The sequence below is a fragment of the Amblyraja radiata genome, chromosome 32, assembly GCF_010909765.2.
Source record: "Amblyraja radiata isolate CabotCenter1 chromosome 32, sAmbRad1.1.pri, whole genome shotgun sequence".
In the NCBI taxonomy this organism is placed as follows: domain Eukaryota; kingdom Metazoa; phylum Chordata; class Chondrichthyes; order Rajiformes; family Rajidae; genus Amblyraja; species Amblyraja radiata.
Window position 1 is genome coordinate 21,666,428 of NC_045987.1, and position 23,332 is coordinate 21,689,759.

Below are 23,332 nucleotides of genomic sequence, written 5' to 3' on the forward strand. Positions count from 1 at the left end.
AGCCAATGCAAAGGCTCGGTGGGGGAGGACCACAGTCTAGGGTCTTCCCACTGCAGAACATTGAGGGGCAGAGTCCAGTGGGAACACCCCTCAAACAGGGAAGGGATATCTCCCCAGGGGGCTATAAGAGTGGCAAGGGTGCTTGGTTTAAGTACAGTTGCAAGTACTACTGAGTATGACATTAATTAATGTTTAGATGCTGAGAATGTTGGAAGAAATGTTTGCACTGTTCTTGTTTTTTTATATATTTTTATTCTGAACAAAGTTTATTTTTGGAAATAAAAAAAATCTATTCCTAGTTCTGTCACGGATAGAGAATACCAGGGGAACAGAAAAATATTCAACGATGCGCTTAAAACGTCCCTGAAGAAATGCAAACTGCTGGTCGAAGTAAGCGGGTCAGGTAGCGTCCGCGAAGGGAATGGATAGGCGATGTTTTGGGCGGAAACGCTTCTTCAGGCAAATGGAGTAGAGGGAAATAGGATCTTGACCCAAAACACCGTCTGTCCGTTCCCTCCACAAGGTGCTGCCTGAGCCGCTGAGTTCCTCCAACACACTGTGTTTTGCTCTTCAAGAAGGAACTGCAGATGCTGGAAAATCGAAGGTACACAAAAATGCTGGAGAAACTCAGCGGGTGCAGCAGCAGCATCTATGGAGCGAAGGAAATAAGCAACGATTCGGGCCGAAACCCTTCTTCAGACTGTGTTTTGTTGCTGTATGACGTCGCTGTGTGCGGCCACCAGATGGCGCAGCCACCGCGGGGAACAGGGGACCAGGCGCAGTTGGATGAAGAGCCGGGCAACACGCGCTGTTTCACCGCACAAACACCACATCCCTCCCTGCCCGTGAAGCAGCGCAGCTCACGGTAAAACCAAAGGGCACACCAACAACATCTGTCATTTTCACATTTAAATCTGCGACAACCGTGATTCATTAGCAGGTTGGAACTGCAGTGAGTTTTGGCCCCGCGGTCAGTGGGTGGGCATTTACTGGCAATCATTAATGCCCCTCCCTTACATTCAATACACGGTGGGAATTAAAAATAGCCTTCTCTGGTAGTAAAGCGGAATTGTGCACCGCACAGCCGCAGTTGCCCTAGTGTTGGAGGAGGAGTTGGATGCAAGACTTTCGCGTTCTTGTGGGGAACCCAAGCCATGTCTGGTTAAAGCATTGGCGCGCCGACTAGATTCGTCTTGTTATCGGGATTTCGCATCAAGCTGCAACATCCCTCAGATTCTCCTCTCTCTCAAACATCAAGAATATAAAATGTACTTATTAATAATGTGGATACCACTAAAAATGACAATTTCACTTCTCATCCTATCACAGACAGTTACTGCAACCAGTAAGGTGAGTTCTAATGTTATCTTTTCAATAACTCTTTTAATGTTAAACAGTTTAATTTTATAATAATAAAATAAATGTTGTTATCTCGTTCAAATAAAAGCAATGCAAGTCCATATTTATTTTGGAAGAAGCTGTTTCCTTTTAAGTGTCTTACAATGTGGAACAGTAACAAAGTTTCAGTTCAGACAGGGACACTAATTGCCAGGCGTGCACTGCGGGCTTTGTACGAGTCAATCAGTCACAGAAGTCAACCTCGTGTTGTTATAAACAAGTTTTGAGAGTTCTCCTGAACATCTGGATCAGATTCAAGGCGGCAAAGTCACAGTAGGTGGGTCACTAAACCCGTTTCTCCACACATGGCTTGTGCAGGCTCTCTGTATATAGCTAACAAATCAAGTGCTCCAGTTAAATTTACTTCGAAAATCAAAGTAACTGCATTTAGGTGTTTTTTTTTTAAAACCATGATTTGAGCAGGCGTCTGGTGTCGATTCCTGCAATAGCCCATTGTGGGGATAAAACAATTTGGCAAAGCAGAATTATTTGTCAAACATTTGGAAGTAAATGTTTTTGAAATGTACACTCTTTTACATTTTAAGATGTTGATTCAGAGTTTCTGCAGCGGATCTCTGATTTGCAGCACACTGTTTACTTTTCATCATTGGAGAAAACACTACTAATTAATTGATGTAATTCACTTTGTGAAGGACTTCCCGGATTCTATGATTTCATCAGAAAGGTTTCAGTGGCAATCACACTACCTACGAGTGTTTGCCACATCTGTCTATAGTTTATTTGGTCCGGACATTGTACCTGTGAAAAACGGGCTTTTGATCATAATTCCAAAATCTATAAAAATGACAGCCTCCAGAGTTTGGCATCAATTGGCAGCATTTTCTGCAATTACTTATCAGTATTTCAATATCTATTTAAAAAAAATAACACTTGTTTTTTCAAATGAAGAACATGGCACGTTACCTGCCACTACGTCTGTCAGCGGGTCGAAAGCTTTTGTGACAATTGTTCGGCTTCGGATTGTTGACACCTTGTGTCGTCTTTAATATCTGGACTTTAAGTGTTGTACAACATTTTAACTGATTTTGTGGTTGGAAGGGCTGGTGAGGAAGAGGTACTTTCTGTGGTGGGTTTGGTCGGAGTTTGAGACCAAGCTTGTTCAATTTGGAGATTAAAATGCACAGTGCTGGGGTAAGTCTTTGCACTAAGTAACACGAGTCAGCTGGAAATACTGAAAGTGAAATCACTATTTTTTTTTGTCTGAAAGGGATATCAAGGAATGTGGAAGAAAGGACAGTAAATGTAGAACAGTAATGATCTAAATGAATAGTAAAACAGCTGGAGGGGTTGAATTGTCTCTCGCAGTGTACAATGTTATGGTCAAAGAGTGAGCAGTCAGGAACAGAGACGAGTGACTCCTCACATGGCAGGCTTCTGCAGGAGGAGGGAGGCAGAGGCTGGACACTGAGCAGCAGGGAGTGGGGGCTGCACCCTGGGCCGCTGCAGTATTCAGAGCAGATTACCTGGAACCTGCATGAAGAGGGAATGATGAACAGAAAGGATCAGATCAACTTTAATTCTTCACCCTGCACAAAATGTAGAGATCAGTACTGCACAAAACAGCGAGCTTCAAGTTGTGATTGTACCAGCTGAATTTAAGGGATTCAAGATTGCTGGATTACATTTAAAAGGCGAACAAATTATTGTTTTTTTTAATCAGATGCAAAACGAATAATTTACATCTAAAATCCTTGGGCAATCTGGTGCAGGGTTCATGACTTAAATGGGTAAAGCGATTTGTATAGGATGTTTTAACTTGCTTTAGCTTGTTAGCATTCGGTAGGATTTTATAAATATTGTATGCTGCCAACACATAACCACATGATAACAGTGCACAGGCAAAGGAAATATTTACTTGACTGTAAGGTAAAGTACGGTGACAGTACTGCCTGCCGGCAGTGCTTGGAGTGTTATGAGGTTTCTTAGGCTTTCACTTCCGTTGTTGCTGGAAATCTCACGCAAACACTGATATTATGTGCAAAAACACATTTAGTAATATGAATGCTGTACATCTAAATCCAAAATGCCAGAGAGATTGCTGCTTAGCATTAAAGATTAAGTGTAAAATGGTTACTTTTGTAGTTTTAATATTTCCCAATTTACGTGAGATCCCCAAGATGAGGAATTCCATCACAGGTTTAGAGTGGAGAAGCTGGCGTTATCCTTGAAGCAGGGCGAGCTGAGGGATTTTGGGCAGGATAGTCGAGTTTAGATGTAGGAAATTTGAAAGAATCTGTTCACTATGTGGGATGGTTCAAGGATGGACCAAGGGATAAAGATTCAAAGAGGCAGGCAAAAGAGGGTGGGAAGAAAATATAGAGAATAGTGATAGTTTGAACCGGGGCTAAATGGAGTCAGGCCTTTCAAAGTGGAATTGGATGGTCTTGTGGGAAAATAACGTAGAACAAAAGGAAAAGAACTGGGGAAGACACTTACCCTACAGAGAACAGGTTTAGATTTGATGGGCCAAACAGTCTCCTTCTGCACTTTAATAATAGTGTGCTCCTATGTGTGTGGAATTTCCCAACTATATGCAAGGCAAGAAGAGGCCTCCATTCTTCCAGTTAGTGGAAGAATCCCAAGTGCACAGCTTAAGATTTTCCATCTTTAGGTTTAAGTGGGAAGAAACTGACTGTTCACCCACCAACTCCTAGTAGTCAGCCTACTCCGTTCAATGCCCAGTTGCTGCCACAGTGTCTTGGAGAGTGTCCAAAATCTTGTCACGTCACTCTGGAAATAAAGCCTACTCCTCAACAATAGGGCAGCTGGGTTGCCACTGTACTGGGATAACTTTTGCTGTTATTCTAGGAACAGTTTGCAGATCTGAGCAGATAATTGACGGGCCCTTGTCCCACTGCAGTGTGAGTCAGAGCATTGTCTCTGCTCTGAGGGAGGAACGTGCCCTTTGCTGGAGCTGTTAGAAGGAGCACCGTATACCCCCTGCCGTGGAATAAAAATTCCCAATGCCCTAGTCAGTGGAGACCCCCTGGTCTCTTGGCCAGTATTCGGCCCTCAGCCAATATCACTGACATTGTTAATTTGGTTCGGGGATTTTAGCAAGCGCAAACCTGCATCCATTAACCCTTGCATTAGGGTCGTCACTGGATTTTTGAAAAGTACATAAAATATCAGAAAATCCTGACATTGTGAAAAGTGCCTCTTCCCGAACCAATGTTAGAATGACAAACAGAAAGGCAGACCCTTTTTGAAAAGGAACGAGAAGTGATACAAGAACGTTGCTTCACGTCAGAAATTGGTTGTGGCCTGGAGCACTTCTGGCTGTCCTGGAACTCTGAGATTGAATTTCAAGTGAAGGCATCGTTAACTTCCCTAGCTAGCTCAGACACTGACATCAGGAGGCTCCTGTCATATATTTGGCTAGCTTGTCCATTACACCATATCCATTACACCAGTAGCTCCCAACCTTTCAGAATGAAAGCCCCAGTTGTTCACACTCAGTTAAATTCATTGCCCCTGCCTCCTTGAGCCCCTAATGATATGACAGGCCACTCTTTTTAAGAACTTGAGGTGATCGGGAATGATCAGAGGCTTGTTCAGCTGGGACGGTTAATGCGTTGTATATCTTTACCTACTTTTAATTTTTATGTGAACTTTGTAAGTAGTATCATAAAACCCTTACAGACCTAATGTAGTTCACTCCTAACTCCCCAAAAGGAATCGTACTATGTCCTGGTGCAGCTAACCCACGGCAGGAATAGGTCTGAAAAGATTTTGACTATGTGTTCTTTGTTTTTAATACAGAACTTGGTCCCTCAGTTTAATCAACTGTTGGATGACAGTTGCTATACAGCTGCTGTTCTGGATTATAGGTCCACACAGTCTTTCTGCCTCAGGGGCACAGGAGCAAAGTCGGCATGAATTTAAATGACTGAAATGATCTCTGGGAATTCACAACATGTTAAAGTGTTATTTAGGAAATGAGTAGCAATTGCACGGAACATTTTAGATCATTATTAACAGTTAAATTGTCTTGAAAGGAGTCTGATTATCAGTCAAAATGTTTTGTGTGGGTTGAAAATGTAATCAAGATTAAATTTAAACTAGATGATATGAAGTTAAAATATATGATCAAAGTAACAATCCAAATGAGGGGAATAATGCCAACCAAACGGTTGAGTGCTGGCATCAATTACAATGATTGGTCTGTGCTATAGAACATAGAAATAACCTCAAAGTTGAGATCTGAGGGAAAAGAGTTTGCAGAAATTAAAGTTTGGAAAGTGAGCAGATGTAACTAGCAATTTTGTATCCAATGGTTCGTTTGTTTTGGATCCCACGTGATCTAGACTATACCAGACTAGCCTACCACACATACATTGTCAAAGGTCTTGCTAAAGTCCATGTAGTCCGCTTCAACTGCACTGCCCCTTCAATGTAACATATTCATCACAGAGGGCATTGAATGGCTGTATATTATCAGCCTGCTCTGCTTATATCTGCTTATATCATGTTTTCCTATGATGAGGCCATTCTACACATTGACATCAAACCAAATGCTGTGTTCCATTCTTTCTCGCATGGCCATTAACTACCATCGATTCACCTGCTACCCACCTCAACGAGGGGTCGTTTACACTAGAAATAACCTACCAATCAGCACTTATTTAGAATATGGCAAGAAACCAGAGCACAACACAATCATTGCGAGAATGTCGACCTCCACAGGAAACAACTAGGAACCCAGGTTATTTGAGTTGTGAAGTGGCTGCAATACCTGTGCCATCTGTTTCCATCTATATGCAAAACTGGTATATAATTCCAAATTTTCTCAAGGCGAATATATCTAATGATATTTGCATAAACGTTCTCCATTTTCCTCCAGTAATTATATGGAGGAGTTTGGAAAATGATCCCTGCCATTTTTAATTAACTTATTTATGAATCGGGGGGGATATACAGAGTGTATATACATTCTAGTGCACAACCAAGTAATGTTAAAATGCAATGCCACATTCTTCATATATCCCTTCTTTCCTGTGATGCTGCGACCAGAAGAGTCAATCTGTGGCTAAACTAGTGTTCTACACTTCTACCGTAATCCCCCTCATCTTGTATTCAATGATTCTGCTAATAAAGGAAAGCGTCCTGAGCTTTAAATGTTAATAGGGTTCCTGGTCTCAGAAATGACACCCCCTAAAACACGATTCATGTCTGCAAATGCTTGTTATTTCACATACATATATTGCTTCTTTTTGCTGCTGTTACAAGCAAGAACTCTGGGCATTCAATGCAACGGGTTCACAATCAAAGAACCTGTAATTGCTTGTTTGTGTTGGTCAAACACTGTGTCTTAGATGAGGTTTCTCATCAGATACATGACAGAATTCAGGTCTGATTGTGATTCGGAAGCATCCCCTCCTCCTCCCACTTTTACCACTGCTACACTTAGTTGATATTTTCGTTTGTTATTTACAGTTTCGATTCAGAATTTATAGTTTACACAATCTAATTTATTTTTAATCTTTAAGCTACATTAAAAAAATTCACATTTTTACTTTCATGCATCAAATTCATGCATCCCATTTTCCAATGTTTTTTTAATTTCACTCACCTCGACTATCGGTATGCCATGGTACGTTGATGGAGTAACCCTTTCCTCAGTGACAACAGATTGAATATGACTTGAGTCCAAAGGCATAATACTGAAGATAGTCAAAATCTGAAATTTTGCCAGATGAGCCAATATTTTTTTTTCCCACTTGGGTTAATTGGGCACAGGGGGCGGAAAACCCGGGGGGGGGGGCAGAGGGGACATGTCCCCCCATGTTTTGAGAGGTGGGGGACATCCCCCCCCCAAGTATTTGTCATCCGGATTTTAAAATCTCCGCTTTCCGCGTGACAGTGGAGGTGGGACTGCTGATCGAAGGCACCGATTGGACGAGAGACACGTCGGTCAGCAGGCAATGGGGGCGGGACATGTTGATTCAGCACGATGATTGGAGGAGGGAGACATGGCACAGACCTGCGCCTCATCCGCAGCCAGGATCGATCCCAGCCGGGTCTCCAGCACTGTCCCGTCCCCACCCGAGTGCCCCCCACCCCCACGGGTGGCTAGAGAGGTCAGGAGTCAGACGCGAGCTGTGCCCCCAGGCCCACAGCCAGCGCAGAGATGCAGAGCTAAACCCAGCTCAACTCTGCCTGTCCCGCCAGGTTAACCTGCCTGGGCTTGCGGGAAATATGGCCAGCGCGGAGAAGCAGCGTTGGTATCCTGTCAGTCCAGTCAGGGCTGTAGTTAACCCGGCGAGACAGGCAGAGTTGTGCTGCATTTAGCGCTGGATTGAGCCTCCGAAGCCTCGCGCATGTGTGTGTGAGTGTGCGCATGCTCGCGCGGACGCCAAAAAGTGTGTCCCCCCCTGTCCCCCGGTCCCCTCCATATTTTGATAGCGAGTTCCATGCCTGATTGGGCAGAAGGAAGTTTGTAACATGATTGATCGCAAAAATAAAAAATGCAGGAAATACTCAGTATGTCAGGGAGAGACACAGTTAATGAAAACACTGTTGGTAAGACACAAAATGTTGGAGTAACTCAGCAGGCAGGCAGCATCAGTCTGAAGAAAGGTCCCAATCCAAATCGTCACCAATCCATGTTCTCCAGGGATGCTGCCTAATCTGCTGAGTTACTCCAGCATTTTGTGTTTTTCCTTGGTAAACCAGCATTTGCAGTTCCTTGTTTCTACAATGAAAACACTATCGTTATCCTTACAGGTGCTACCAGACCTGCTGAATATTCCAACATTTTCTGTTTATATTTCTTATATACTTGCCCTGTTTTAGTCTGATTATTTTCCCATTGTCAGTTCATGATCACAAATCTTTCTTGCTTATTTTAATCAAGAAGCTTACATTTCCCATGATAACACAACCCTGGCCACGCTCTCATCTCGGTGCTACCATCGGGACAAAGGAACAGAAACATGAAAACTGTGACCACCAGGTTCAAGAACGGCTTCTTTCCAACAACAAACAGGCCCTTGAACACTGCACAATACTAACAACAACCACACACCCACCCACCAACTACGATATGTTGCAGACTTATTTTTTATTCCACCACGTACTACGGCTTTTCACTATTATGGTCTGGTTATTTTTTTATTTGTGTATTATTGCATTAAAGGGCCTTTAAAGCTCAGTCAAAAAATAATGTTATTGTTTCATTGCTGGTACATATGACAATTAAACACACTTTACTCGTGAGGAAAACCTTTCCAAGTGTGACAGTCATTGTTTGTGTATCCACAAAGGCATGAGATGCAAGACCTTTAAAGACTTGCAGTTACAGGACAAAGGGCTGAGGGTGCAAACTCCATTAAGTGGAGTGCTCTGAACATTTGAAGCTTCCAGCTGGACTCTTTTCACTCTTTCTATTTCCAAAGCAACATTAATTACTGCTAATTTGATACTAAAGCTCTCCAAATGGTGATATACTGAAGACCTCTGGTCTTCTCTTGATAAGAATGTAGCCCAAACAAACATCTTAAGAAGTTAATGGAAGCTGTGAGGTATTACAACTTCCCAGAAACCTTTTTTAGCTTTTGTTTATATTCTTATTGTTTACCTCGGTACTGGAGACTGGATCCTGGGTTTTGCCGGGATATCTGTGAATCCTTAGCCCAGAACCACAGTGATTTGTTTGCAAGTTCTCATTCCTGTTTGCTTGAACACATTTATTGCAAATCAACAACTCATTCCTGCTTCCGCGAGACATTCAAACTTGCCGGAACATGACGATTGGTTCTGATTTTATTCCTAAACAATCAGAAAATGACTTAATTGGAAAAATAATGGAATTTATTTTGGATGGAGGCCAACCTTCATTTAACAAAATAGGAAAGTGCTGGAGGAACTCAGTGGGTCAGGCAATATCTGTGGAGGGACTGATGAAGTCTGAAGAAAGGTCACATCTATTTCCTCCAGAGATGCTGCCTGACCCACAGTTACTCCAACACTTCATTCTATATTGATACTTAACTGTCTTCTAAGCTGGCCTTCACCAGCCGTGGAGTGCTTTTAGACCTCAAATGTGTGACGGGTTCTCAGTAAATGCAAGCTGTTTCTCAGCATGTTATAAAAAGGCACTTCAGGTGCTGGTTAATACCAAAGATAGGCACAAAAAGTTGGAGTAACTCAGCGGGTCAGGCAGCATCTCTGGAGAAAATAAATGAGTGACATTTCAGGTTGGGACCCTTCTTACACTGATTGTGTGTGTGGGGTGTGTGTGTGTGTGTGTGTGGGGTGGGGTGGGGTGGGTGGAACTCGAAACAAGAAAAAAAACAACGAATCAGGGCGGCACCAGGCACTGCCGGCTAGAGGCAGGTGTGAGCCCATGAGGGATACATCATTGCACGCTGTGGAGCTAGTTAACAGATTTGAAGTGGAGGAAGGAGGGGGAGGGAGGGAGTTGTTTGTAGATGTTACCTAAAATTAGAGAATTCAACTTCATACCGTTGGGTTGTAAGCTATGCAAGCTACCCAAGCAAAATATGAGGTGCTGTTCCTCCAATTTGTGTATAGCCTCACTCTGGCAATGGCGGTGCCCCAGACAGACAGTATGGGAATGAAGGGAGTTAAAATGATTAGCAACTGGGAGATCCAGTAGGTTTTGGCGGACTGAGCGTAAGTGTTCAGCAAGACAGTTGTTGAGTCCACGCGTTGTCTCGCCAATGTACAGTAACTCACATCGGGAACACCAGATGCAGTAGATGAGGTTGTAGAAGATGCATGTGAACCTCTGTCTCACTTGGAAGTATTCTCGGGGTCCCTGGATGGAGTCAAGGGAGGAGGTATAAGAACAGGTGCTTACATCTCCTGCGGTTGCAGAGGAAAGTACCTGGAGAGGAGGTAGTTTGGATGGTAAGGGACGAGTGAACGAAGGAGTTGTGGTGGGAGCAGTCTCTGCGGAAGGTGGAAAGGGGTGGAGATGCGAAGATGTGATTAGTGGTGGAATCACGTTGGAGATGACAGAAATATCAGAGGATAATGTGTTCGATGCGGTGAAAGGTGAGGACCAGGGGAACTCTCCTTATTACATCTGGGGGAGAGGGAGCAAGATCAGAAATCCAGGACACCAAAGAGATGTCAGTCAATAGTCTGTCTCCTGTGATGGAGACAGAGAAATCAAGAAAAGGGAGAGAGATGTCAGAGATAAACCAGGTGAATTTGAGACCAAGGTGGAAGATGGTGGAGAAGTTAATTAAGTCCATGAGTTCTGCACAGGTGCAGGAGGCAGCACCGATGCAGTTGGTGATATGGTGGAGAAAGAATTAGGGGATAGGACCAGTGTATGCCTGGAACCAGGATTGTTTGTTGTAACCAACAAAAAAGCAGGCATAGCAGGGGCCCACGCGAGAGCCCATAGTTACACATTTAACATGGAGAAAGTGAGAGGAATCGAAAGGCAAGTTGTTAAAGGCGAGGACAAGTTCTGCTAGGCAGAGGGGAGTGTTAATTGAGGGAAATTGGTTGAGTCACTGTTCAAGGAAAAATACAGAGGGCCTTGAGACCTTGGTGTGGGATGGAGGTGTAGAGGGACTGGACATTCATGATAAAGATAAGTGACTGGGGGCCTAAAGGCAGAAAGTTATTAAAGAGTTAAATAGCATGTGTGGTGTCTCGGACGTAGGTGGGGATTCGAGGTAGGTGGAGATTAGTTCAGTGGGGCAGAAGCAGGCAGAAATAATGGGTTTGTTTCTTAGCATGCTGGAGACAGTAATTGCATTGCCATGTTGATGTAAACTTGCTATAGTAAATACTGAGGCCCATTGATACTGGCCTGCACACTCCTGCTAGTGAATTATTTTTATTTCAACAGCTGTTTGGGGAGGATGATCAGGTCCGAATGATATCCGAGGGCTCTGACTGCCGCTGCAAATGCATCATGCGGCCCCTGACAAAAGATGCCTGCAGTCGCATCCGGAATGGCAGCTTGCGCATTGAAGACTTCTACACAGTTGAAACTGTCAGCTCTGGGACAGACTGTAAATGTTCCTGCGTGGCTCCTCCATCATCTCTCAACCCTTGTGAAAATGAGTGGAGAATGGAAAAGCTCAGGAAACAGGCTCCAGAATTCTTTAAGGTACCAGGGTAATGTCGAGTAAACAGCTGCAAAATATGAGAACCCAAAACCACCTCAGCTGGTGGATTTATTGCACTAAAGTTATTTTGTTGCTGTAAATGAATCAATAAATATTACATGGTTTTAATTCACGTATGTTAGAGACGCAGTTGCCTTCTGATTTTGTTACTGGACAAATTATCAAGAAACACGTTCTAACTCTGGAGACAAATCCCACCATGAAATGGGAGGATGGACAGCATAGAAACATAGAAAGGTGCAGGAGTAGGCCATTCGGCCCTTCGAGCCGGCACCGCCATTCAATGTGATCTTGGCTGATCATCTAAAATCAGTACCCCATTCCTGCTTTCTCCCCATATCCATTGATTCCATTAGCCCTGAGAGCTATATCTAACTCTCTCTTGAATACATCCAGTGAATTGGCCTCCACTGCCTTCTGTGGCAGAGAATTCCACAGATACACAATTCTCTGGCTGAAAAAGTTTTTCCTCATCTCAGTCCTAAATGGCCTACTCCTTATTCTTATACTGTGACCCTGTTTCTGGACTCCCCAAACATCGGGAACATTTTTCCTGCATCTAGCCTGTACAATCCCTTAAAATTTTTATATGTTTCTATAAGATACCCTCTCATCCTTCGAAAGGGGCTGTCTCACTGCGGCGACCTAATTGGCGAGTTTAAAAGAGTTTGCCCTCGACTCATACTCGCAGCATGGTTGACACAAGGTCCTAGGAGGTCTTTGTAACTTTCCTTCATGCTCGAGAATAGTCCTCATGTACTCGAGACCTCAGCTAGGTCGCGGCGTAATTTTCAACATGCTGAAAAATGCCCGCGAGTAAAAAAAGGTCGCCATGGAAAAAATCGATATTTTTTTTACTTGTAGGTTTGGTCAAAGTAGGTCTTATTAGGGCGGCATGTTATTCATAGGTAATCGAGGGTAGTTGAAGATATTTGAAGGTAGTCGTAAATAGTCTTCAACATAGTCGAAGGGAGGTCGAAGGAGAACGAAGGAGGTCGTCTTCACTATCCACTATTTGGTGTTCAATTTTCCCGAAGCTAGTCGAAGCTAGTCTTCAACATAGTCGAAGGAGGTCTTCTACATGACACTTTTTCAAACTCTCAAACTCGCCAATTAGGTCGCCACAGTGGGACAGCCCCTTAAATTCCAGTGAATATGAGCCCAGTCGATCCATTCTTTCATCATATGTCAGTCCCGCTGAATTCCCTCAATAGCAGTAATGTCCTTCCTCAAACTAGGAGATCAAAATTGCACACAATATTCCAGGTGCAGTCTCACCAGTACCCTGTACAACTGCAGTAGGACCTCCTTTCTCCTATATTCAAATCCTCTCGCTATGAAGGCCAACATGCCATTTGCTTTCTTCACTGCCTACTGTACCTGCATGTTTACTTTCAGTGACTGATGTACAAGGACACCTAGGTCCTGTTGCACCTCCTCTTTTCCTAATCTGCCACCATTCAAATAATAATATGCCTTCTTGCTCTTGCCACCAAAGTGGATAGCCTCACATTTATCCACATTGTACTGCATCTGCCATGCATCTGCCCACCCACCCAATCTATCCAAGTCACCCTGCATCCTCCTCGCAGCTCACACTACCACCCAGCTTTGTGTCATCTGCAAACTTGGAGATGTTACATTAAATTCCTTCATCTAAACTTAGTATCTTAATACTTGGAGCCTAAGTATCATTAAGTTAAAAGCTGAATAACAGAGCTAGTAACCATCAAACTGCCATGCACTGGCAACTTATCAGCACTCCGGATGTGTTCACAGAAAGATTACCAATGGAATTGGCAATAAAATGGGTTATTGGATCTAGAATTGACAATGTTGTAATGCTGGGAACCTGTACTACCCTTGCCCTGCCTGTTGCTGCATGACCCCTTGTGCCGACATCCCAGGAGACTGAATCTGAGCACAAATCCCCAGTTGTTGCTGTTCACATGGCAATGAATTGCCCTAAGGTTCAGTGGCAGCATTGGCCCACACCCACTGTGCCCCACACCCACTGTGCCCCACAGGGTGCCGTCCCAGCCCCAGTCTCAATGCTAAACCGCACCGCTCACCTGGTGAAAGTCATTCACTGATGTCTTTCATATTATCGTCGCCCGTCTGAAACACACCAATGTGACCGATTCTGTAATGGCAAAGCAAGCCACTGATTATTCCAAACCCGTTAAGGAGGTGGCTCACTACTACCTTCCACAAGGCAATTTGGCACACTTAATGCCTTGGTCGTGAAATTCACATTGTGTGAATTAATATAATAGACCATAAACCTGTCATATAAGAACATTGCTAACTATTTGCCTTGAGTCACCATATATTATTTAGCCACCGGCCATAAAGACATAGTTGTATGGCACTTTTGTTGCAATGCTCAGCTCTATAAATTCTGTTATAATTGAAGTCTTATAAAAATAGGTATATGAAATAAACGCGGCTTTCCTTTGTAAATGTCTGGTAATGTTTCTGTTATCATCAAATGTTAACAGTTTGAACATAAAAATAGATATATGAAATAAACGCGGCTTTCCTTTGTAAATGTCTAGTAATGTTTCTGTTATCATCAAATGTTAACAGTTTGAAAGCACTTCAAATCTGACGCCACAGCAGAATAAACAAAAGCTGTAGTTTATTTGCTAATTATAGAGGATTTTGCGAATGATCTGGGGGGGTTGAAAATTTGCATGTGTCATCGGGAACACTCTCACCAACAGCAGTTAAACTTTAATTGGTTTCAGCCTCCTGTGCATTTCAATTGAAAGACTCTGGGGATTTAAAGGCTTTGATATTGACACTGTGGGTTTGCTTCAGGAGAGGGGGTGGAAGAGACAGTTGTGACTTAAAAAAATAAATGGATCCCCACCCAAATGTCAGCCTGATTGACACACTGCGTTTCCAATCAACCAGGGTAGCCTCTGAAGCAGATCAAAGCAGCAAGGCATGGAGCCTGTGGTGGTGTTAGAGGCACCAGGGGTCTGATCTCTGACTGTATACAAACAGCATAGGGCTTGTGGGGAGAGGGGCGGGTGTTTGAGAACCTGTCCATTATCCCCGACTGGGAGGAGGAGGACCCTAGGGATAATCATCCAATCCAAGGGAAGTGAGCAAATTGTGAGAATTCTCTGCACCTCCCCCAAGTAGAGCCCGAAGGTACTTTTTCTCCAAAGCTATTACTGACTTTCTAGAATGGCCAGATCCCCCAGGCCTGGGAAATGTCACGAGCCAGGATTAAAATGATTAATCATAAATTTCTTAACAGTATTATAAGCAGGCATTTGGCCTATTGTCTATGTCTTCCCTCAGAGCACTCCCATCAGTCCCCTACAATGTAACCCATTCACTCTTGCATGCCCATTAACTCCCCGCTGAGGAGAAAGGATGAGACTAAGCGAGGGAACGTTTGTAAATAAATATTTATTAATTATGGATTTTATCTTCTTTGAGTCCTTAAGTGATTGCAAAATAAACTTTAAAAGGGTGATCCTTTGCCTGACAAAATTATTGATATTTTTAACTTTACTTTTTATGTTCTCACTCTAGTTGCAGTCACTTGTTGACCTACTGGAAGGTACTTTGTATAGCATTGACATGATGAAAATTCACTCCTATATACGGAAAGTGGCAACACAGATGAGCAATCTTGAAGAGGTGATGTAGAATAAGTTCACAGTAGTATTTATCATTTGGAAATCTTGGTAGCACAAACCATGGGAAGGACATACTGTATATCTCATTGACTCATGATAGTACTTAGCTCCATTATGTTTCTGATGTAAGAGTAAATTCAGAAGTATCCATTTGTTATTTCAATCTTGACTTTGTCTGTTGCTTTACATTGATTTGATAATTTATTATACTCTGGACCAGGTGGGTTTGAGGGATCCTCCTTCAAAGAAAATGTGTAAGGTATATTAGTAGGATTAGACTAACCAGCCCCTTGAGCATGCTCACTCATTCAATAAGTTGTTTCCCATCTAATACCCATCTCCATTGGTCCCCAGCCTCCCTCCAATGGAAAAGATTTGAGATATCAATTGAGAGTATTCCTCAGAATAGTATATGAACATGAGATCCCATTGACAGAACTGAACACCTATAGCTTAATGGTGGATACTGAAATGTTCTTGCACACTTGTGTCTGCAGGCTGGAAAACCCCCCCATGAGTATTGGCTTCAAAACATAAGAAAATAGGATCAGGAGCAGGCCTCTTGGCCTCTCAAGCCTGCCCCATTTGCTATGATCATGGCTGATGTGCCCCTGGTCTCGACGACTCTTTTCTGACAGACAGTCTGAATCTTTTTCCCAGGATGGAAAAATCAATTATAGAGGGCATAGCTTTATGATGAGATGGGCAAAGCTTAAAGAAGATGTTGTAAAGCTCTAAAGGCTACAGTGGAAATTTACAAGGATGTTGCCAAGACCAGAGAGGTGTTGAGCTATAGGGAGCGGTTGAGAAGGCTGGGACTCTATTCCTTGGAGCACAGGAGGATGAGGAGTGAACTTATAGAAGTGTATAAAATCATGTGAGGAATAGATCGGGTAGGTGAACAGTCTCTTGCCCAGAGTAGGGGAATCGAGGACCAGAGGATATAGGTTTAAGGTGAAGGGGAAGAGATTTAATAGGAATCTGAGGGGTATCTTTTTTACACAAACAGTGGTGGGTGTATGGAACAAGCTGCCAGAGGAGGTAGTTGAGGCAGCAACTATCCCAATGTTTAAGACAGGTACTTGTGTACATTACCTGATCTGATTGGATAGCATGCAAAACTAGGCTTTTCACTGTACCTCGGTACAGGTAACAATAATAAACCTAAACCTAACCAAATGAGGTACAGTCTGGTCAGTACTCAGCTCGGCCTCCGACGGAAGTGCCCTAATACACTTTAAATAATTTCTTGCCGAAGTTTTTGAGTTTGGTTGTCCGGAGTGAATTTCCTGAAGGGGATTTCAGCAAATGGGTTGTGCAGGAAGCGTTCACTCCATCTTTTTTAAGAATGTTGATATAGAGTTTTGCTACATGTGTAGGATTTGTATTCCGTGGTATGATCCTGATACATTGCTGCCTCTAAACACTGCACTTCAGTTGAATTACTCCCTTCAATAATGGAAGCTTTGCTGTCGAGTCCCTCAGCTTAATTGCCTGTGTTTGTAACAACATAGGACAAAAACCATGGCTGTCAACAAAATATTTCCCTTTGTACAAATGACGATGAATCTTCTTTAACATGTTGCAGTGCTGTGTGTTGTTACTGAGAAACTGTATTGATGAATTGGTACAGATCGGAAGTGGCGGCGCTGGGAACGGCCTGCAGTCCGTTTGTCTTTTACTTTTTGGTGTTGTTTTTTGAGTTTTGTCTAGTTACGTTTTTGGTTTTCAGGTCGTGTTTATGTGGGGGTGGGGGGGGGGGTGGGGGGTGAAACGGGGCTTGCTGTCTCTCCCTTCGGGGGAATACGACCTTTTTGTCGTATCCCCCTTCTCTGCCTCCGTCTACGCTGAGGCCTAATGGCGGAGCTGGCGACCTCGGGACTCTGGAGGCAGCTGACAGGACTCGCCCTGAGCTCCCGTGAGGGTGGCCCAGCCCAGGGCTGGAACTGCGCTCTCGTGAGAGCGGCCTGGCGAGGGGCTGAGAGACTTTCCCGTGAGGGGCTGTGGCCCGTCGGAGTGGCCCAGCCCGAGGGAGAACGGCACTCCCGTCGGAGTGGCCCAGCCCGAGGGAGAACGGCACTCCCGTCGGAGTGGCCCAGCCCGAGGGAGAACGGCACTCCCGTCGGAGTGGCCCAGCCCGAGGGAGGAACGGCACTCCCGTCGGAGTGGCCCAGCCCGAGGGAGAACCGCACTCCCGTCGGAGTGGCCCAGCCCGAGGGAGAACGGTACTCACGTGAGGGCGATCCGGCTCGGGGCTGGAACGGTGCTCCGGTGGCTGGGACGGCGTTCTGGCGGCGGTGACCTGAGTCCTGGGTTGAGCCGTGGGCCAGCGGCTGCGTGTGCTGGACTGGAGGGCGGCAGCTTCGACCACCCCCGGGCCGCGGTGTTTGAACCGGCCCGTTTGCGGGGTTCGATGAGCTGCGGGACTGTTGTGCCATCGCCCGGTGGGGAATCGCCTCAGCGCAGAGGGAGAAGAGGAGGGAAGAGACAGTAACCCTAAGATTTTTACCTCCACCACAGTGAGGAGGTGCTTGGAGGATACACTGTGGTGGTGTTAATTTGTGTTTATTGTTGTTTATTATTGTATGATTGTATGTATGACTGCAGGCACGAAATTTCGTTCAGACCGTAAGGTCTGAATGACAATAAAGGTATTCAATTCAATTCAATTCAATTCAATTTTCGGTGATCATTCCTCTTCAGCAAGGCCTCTGACTAACAATGAAATCTGCTCACCTGGGCCGCATGTTGATGTGACTGAAACCCTGAAGCTGGGTTAATGTCTTCGGCCGTACGTTATATAATGGAGAGACTAAATTCTATTCTATATTTCAGACCATCAAATCAAACCTGACCAGGGAGAATGACTTCATGAAAGAAAGTGTGAAAAACCTTTCTGACCAGATGAAATGTTATGAAAACTACTCTGAGATTATGCTCGGTGTCAAGAAGGAAATTTCAAAGCTGGGTCTCCAGTTGCTGCAGAAGGATGCAGGCGTGAGAGATAAACAACAGGTATCCACTTCGTATTGACCATGAAATCATTCAGGAAATATGTTTCCAAAAATATTTTTAAATATCTTTGCTCCGAATTTGTTGTTAACTTGGGAAGCATTTAGATAATCATGCTCAGTGAAATCTTTACTCGCATGAACAGCAATCCATCAGTTGAATTATGTACACTCTTCCTTCACAGAAGAGTGGGAGTGAAATACTTGAGTTATCAAACAATACAAAGAGAAGATCATAGATTATAAGTTATAGGAGCACAATTAGGCCATTCCGCCCATCTAGTCTGCTCCACAAAGAAGAGAAGAACCCTACCATTGAAGGTGGTCCTGCGAGCTTCTTTAAACTTCATAATTATGTGAGTTGTTTAAAGAGGTACAAGACAGTAATTTAGTCAAACGATTCTGATAATGTAATCTACAAAAATAAAGTATGAACATCTTGGAATGGCATGGCAAAGCCAACCTGCCCTGTGCCCAAGGACGTGGTCTTCCTCATACTTGCTGTGCACCTGACTGCCAATGTAAATGTAATAATCTCATGAGGTCATTTTAATGGAATCAGCATCAATTCCATGAGGCATTTACAGAAAGGTAGATAAAAGATGTGCTGCCCTGTAATGAATTCATGGTGTGCCAAACGTAGCCCAACCTGACCCTAGATGTACGATCAGAACATAAATCCACCCACATATCTAATCAGAATATGATCATGACCTGAATTCAGCACACAGAATCTGGTCCCATTGGACAGCTCTGATTCCATTTAACATTTACTGTGGAGGGGAGTGGGGGTCAAAAGTAAGCGTTGATATTTCAATATTGGTTCCAGGCTGTTTCCAATGTGGGGAAAGCCAATCATGAAAAGGGAGCAAGAGAAACCACCGGGCAATTGAAGTTGCTGCTACATATTTGTAATATGGGGATTGGCTATGAACATTTGGGTTAGTTAATAAAAAGTTAGCAGTGGCAAGAAGTGCAAGGAAATAACAGGAATGTAATGGCATAGGGAGAATTGCCAAATAAAAGCAGTAGGGAAGAACCATGTAGGACAGGGGTTCCCAACCTTTTTCATCCCGTTTACCCCTGGCAACTTTAACAACACATAACAATGTTATTTCACTTATTTATGAACAAACAGATACCGGTATACCAGAACCAAACACAGTCAGTCAATGAGAAAAAACATGTACAAATCCCGAATCAACAAATTCACTCCCTGGGTGGGTGAAATTTATCCCTGGGGGTAAATTTACCCCAGGTTGGGAACCCTTGATGTAGGAGAACCTGGGAGAAGATCAGAAGCAGATTATGAATGTGGAGAAAGTGTGCAGGTAGAGGAAGCAGGACGGGAACCACTCAAACATCGGTGGATGTCAGCAACACAATGCCCTGAATGGGCTACAGCCACAGCAAAGTACACCAAGAAATTAAACTAATCTATGGCTGTTCATAATCTAAGGTTGTAGTCCCGATCTCCCAACCTACCTCATTGCAGCCCTTCTACATTTTTTTATTTGCACTTTCTTTGTGGCAGTAATACTGTAATTCTGAATTCTGGTTATTTTTCTCTTTGCACTACTTGTGGATGGCTTCATAGTGCTTGGTATGATATGACTGGATCAAAATTGTAAGTAAACCAATAATTATGAATAAATGGGAAATAAATCTAGCTTACTTGAATGGCTCAGAGGACTGAGCTTCTTAGGTTATTACTGAATCTACATTTATTTTCAGGACACAGCTCCACCAAAGGATGTAAAGAAACATGCAAATAAAGTAGAGAACAAGAAAAAGCCACTCACACGAAAGATTCCTTCCAAAGTACCAAGAGACAAAGGGATGAAAACAAAGAAGCCAGCAACGAAAGTAAAACTAGTGGCCTTCCCCAAAGTACCACAGCCCACCATCAAGGCCAAGCCTGGCATCCAACAGCCAGGTATTGTAAAAAGTGTCACCTACTACAAAGCAGGAGGACTCGAAGACACAGGAAATGGTGGAAAAAGTAAGTACAAACAAAGCAAAATCCTGGTGTATTTATATCTTCATGTTAATCCAGACATTTTTAACTAGCACAGACGTGTTGGGCTGAATGATCTCTGACTGACCTAAACATTTGACAATTCTTTGAAATTGTGCACCCTTCCAAATGAACTGCACAAAGGTATAGTTAACAGAGATACTGACTCGGGAGTATCTGCTTTGTTGGTGCTCATTGTAAGACTCATTAAAGGTCCAACAAATCTCAGCTGCAAATATAACAGAATGAGTTGTACCTGAATGATGATAAAACGTGTCCAACCCATCATTAGGACACTTGCAAAAATTGTGTAGATTGCTAGTTTTGAAACTGTTCTCCACCCTGAACACCCTCAAACTGACTCGCCATCAAAATTGTGCTTCCTGACTGGTGAGTGAGTTTAAAGCTATCATCAGTTACTCTGTTTGGACTGGAAACTAATGTCACACAAGCTGCTAATGTGCCTGTATGATAATATTACAATCTACAATTTCAAGGGTATATTGTTCAATAGGTGTGATCAATTTAGTAAAATTCAGTGAAATGGCATACTTGGGACATTGGGGTGCTAGAGTGACAGATTTGTCAAGCAACTATTCTATTTCCAATGAATATTACAATACATTTATAATGTTTTTAGATGTTACATCACGGTATAACCAATTTTCCAGCAGGCCCAGTGAGCTTAAAGGGCGAGTGGGAAGCAGGGCCCTGGCGAATTTAAATGAAGAGTGGGAATCAGGCCCTAGTGTGTTGAGGAGAAAGCAGGGGATAAGCTGCATTCTGGTTATTTTTTGTTTTGCACTCACTACATCTACCAGTAGATGCCTTGATAATGGCTGAATTGTGTTTACTGTATCACTGGCAAAACAGATGGGAAGAGAGATTAGTGGGGTGAGAAACAATTAGTGGGGCGGGCAAACACAGTGAATGGAGAGTAAGAATCTACAATATTGTAAGAGTGTAAATATTTTCTATATTCAACATGATAGATAGAATTACAGCTCTCATATGACCTAGAAGTAGTTCAGCTTCTCTATTACGTATCATGCATCCAATCTCTTACATATCTTCTGTTCTTTTCTGTACAATGAGAATCAAAATGAACTGCTGGAGGAACTCAGCAGATCAGGCAGCATCTGTGGAGTTAAATGGATAGATAGTGCTTTGAGTCCCTGCATCGTTTATCCATTTCCCTCCATGAAATCTGCCTGACTTGCTGAATTCATTGGCAGTTTTTATTAAACTCAAGATTCCAGCATCTGCAATCTCTTGTGTCCCTGTAAAATGAGAATTTCAACACCGCTTAAAAAATCTACAGAAGCATCTGTGTTTTGAGCAGCTACAATGCAGGATCTTTGTGCTTGAATATTAAACTTATGAAATGTGAAAGTCTGCCAAAGAAGTATCATCACTTTGTCTAAGCTACCACTTTCAATGTGTCTGATGACCTTTTAAGACAGCTGACAAACTATTAATGCAGTTACCTTATGAAGAGTTATTGCCTCCCATTTATTAAACGTAGCAAATTCAATTTAATGATTAGTAAGGGCCTGTGTTGCACATTATGTGATTTATCGTGGAGCTTCCATCCCTTCCCAAGTAGGAATATGTGCTCCATCCTACATAACACAAAATAAAGAGAATGTCAAAACTTTGAGGAGGAAATCACTTTAAGAAAACAGAGCAGATGAACAAATCCAAATCTATTACATTTCATTAACTTTCTGAAGCAGAAGATTTTTCAGCTGAATTTTCTTTTATCCAAGGAATCAGAGGATTTTGCAAACCTAACAATCTGGTATTAATTGAGCCAATACTCGGATGGAAAATAGCTTACAGAAACCCCTGTATACCAACAGAAGAAGTTGCTGCCTTTTCTCAAAGCACCAGCATTTGTTAACAAGTAGTTTTTGCCTTTCCAACGGAATAAAGTTATTTACTTATAAATAACTAATTCTCTTTCATCATTCGAATTTCCTTTGATAAAGGAGCAGCTTTGGCTGGACTTGGGTCAGATCTGCAGGAGACAGTTCCTCTGGGGGTAACTGGCCAATTCTTCCACAGCAACAGTGTCTCAGCCTGGGCCTGACTGAAAGCTTCCATGTCACAAAAACACCAGTGTCACTATTATTTTCCACACCACTGGGCTGGATGAGACCAAATGAGTTCAACATGCACTGTGGATTCAGGCAAATACTTTCCCAGTCTGCATCACTGCTTATTTACCTGTGTATGATGATGCTCTTGACACGCAAGTTTAGTACAACTGATTGCTACTCCTAAGCAAACTTGTCAGGATTCATTAACCACCAGTTTATGGCATGTGTAAATCCATTCATTGAAACTAACATTCCAAGCATTGTCCTTGGTGCAATCTAAAAGTACGTTAACCATTTCTAAAGCAGCCCATTGTGGCGGCACCCGGTTGTTGGGCCATTAGCTACACGAACATCACCTGACTGGACAATAGCAGGGAGGAGTTGTCATGGGGTACAGGGATGTGTCCTGGGATATATGACAAACACTGGGACAACCCTCTCTCTCTCTCTCTTACTTTGAGCTGACCAGCTCTCTTCTCTCTAGGGGTGAGTGTCATTCCACCTCAGCAGGTGCTCAACTCGAGCCCACGAGGCAGCAGCCTCGCAGCAGCAACAACAACTTTATGTTAGAGAACCAACGTGCATGTATAATGAACCTTTTATGCCTGAATAAAGTAATCCAATTGTTCACCACGTTTGGTGCCTGTACATTGGTGACCCCGATGTTCCAAATTGGAATATTGGATTTCTCCCGATGCACGCAGCCTCGGGAGACCTAATGTCTGCAGCCTACAGCCCAGCCCAGCTCAACGACGCTGTCGCCAACCCGGCCGTGCCGTAAGGTATGCCGCAGTCCGCCCGGGTCAATGGGTGCGGTCCGGGCTTTGGTTGACGGCTGCCAATCTGGCCTGCATAACCCGCCCGGAGTGGACCACCGGGGCTGTGAGACCACGGCCGCTGCCGTTCTCCCACCAGCTGCTGCCCACCAGAGCTGAGGCTGCGGCTGCCGTCGCTCCCCCACCAGCTGCTGCAGGGGCCGTGAGTGGAGCAGCTCCTAGCATCACTGCCG

General features: G+C 43.6%; 1 protein-coding gene across 2 annotated transcripts in view; it reads left to right on the forward strand.

Annotated features, from left to right (window-relative positions):
- Nucleotides 1-875: 875 nt before the first annotated feature.
- Nucleotides 876-23,332, forward strand: part of olfml2a (olfactomedin like 2A) — a 43,915-nt gene continuing 21,458 nt past the window's right edge. Inside the window, exons 1-5 of one of the 2 annotated variants that reach the window (XM_033049157.1) lie at nt 876-1,350; nt 11,252-11,515; nt 15,087-15,194; nt 18,029-18,208; nt 19,939-20,206. In XM_033049157.1, coding sequence (XP_032905048.1) covers nt 1,267-1,350; nt 11,252-11,515; nt 15,087-15,194; nt 18,029-18,208; nt 19,939-20,206 — 904 coding nt within the window. In that variant the 5' untranslated portion in view covers nt 876-1,266. The remainder of the gene's footprint in view (nt 1,351-11,251; nt 11,516-15,086; nt 15,195-18,028; nt 18,209-19,938; nt 20,207-23,332) is intronic. The other variant, XM_033049156.1, reaches the window with a different exon arrangement.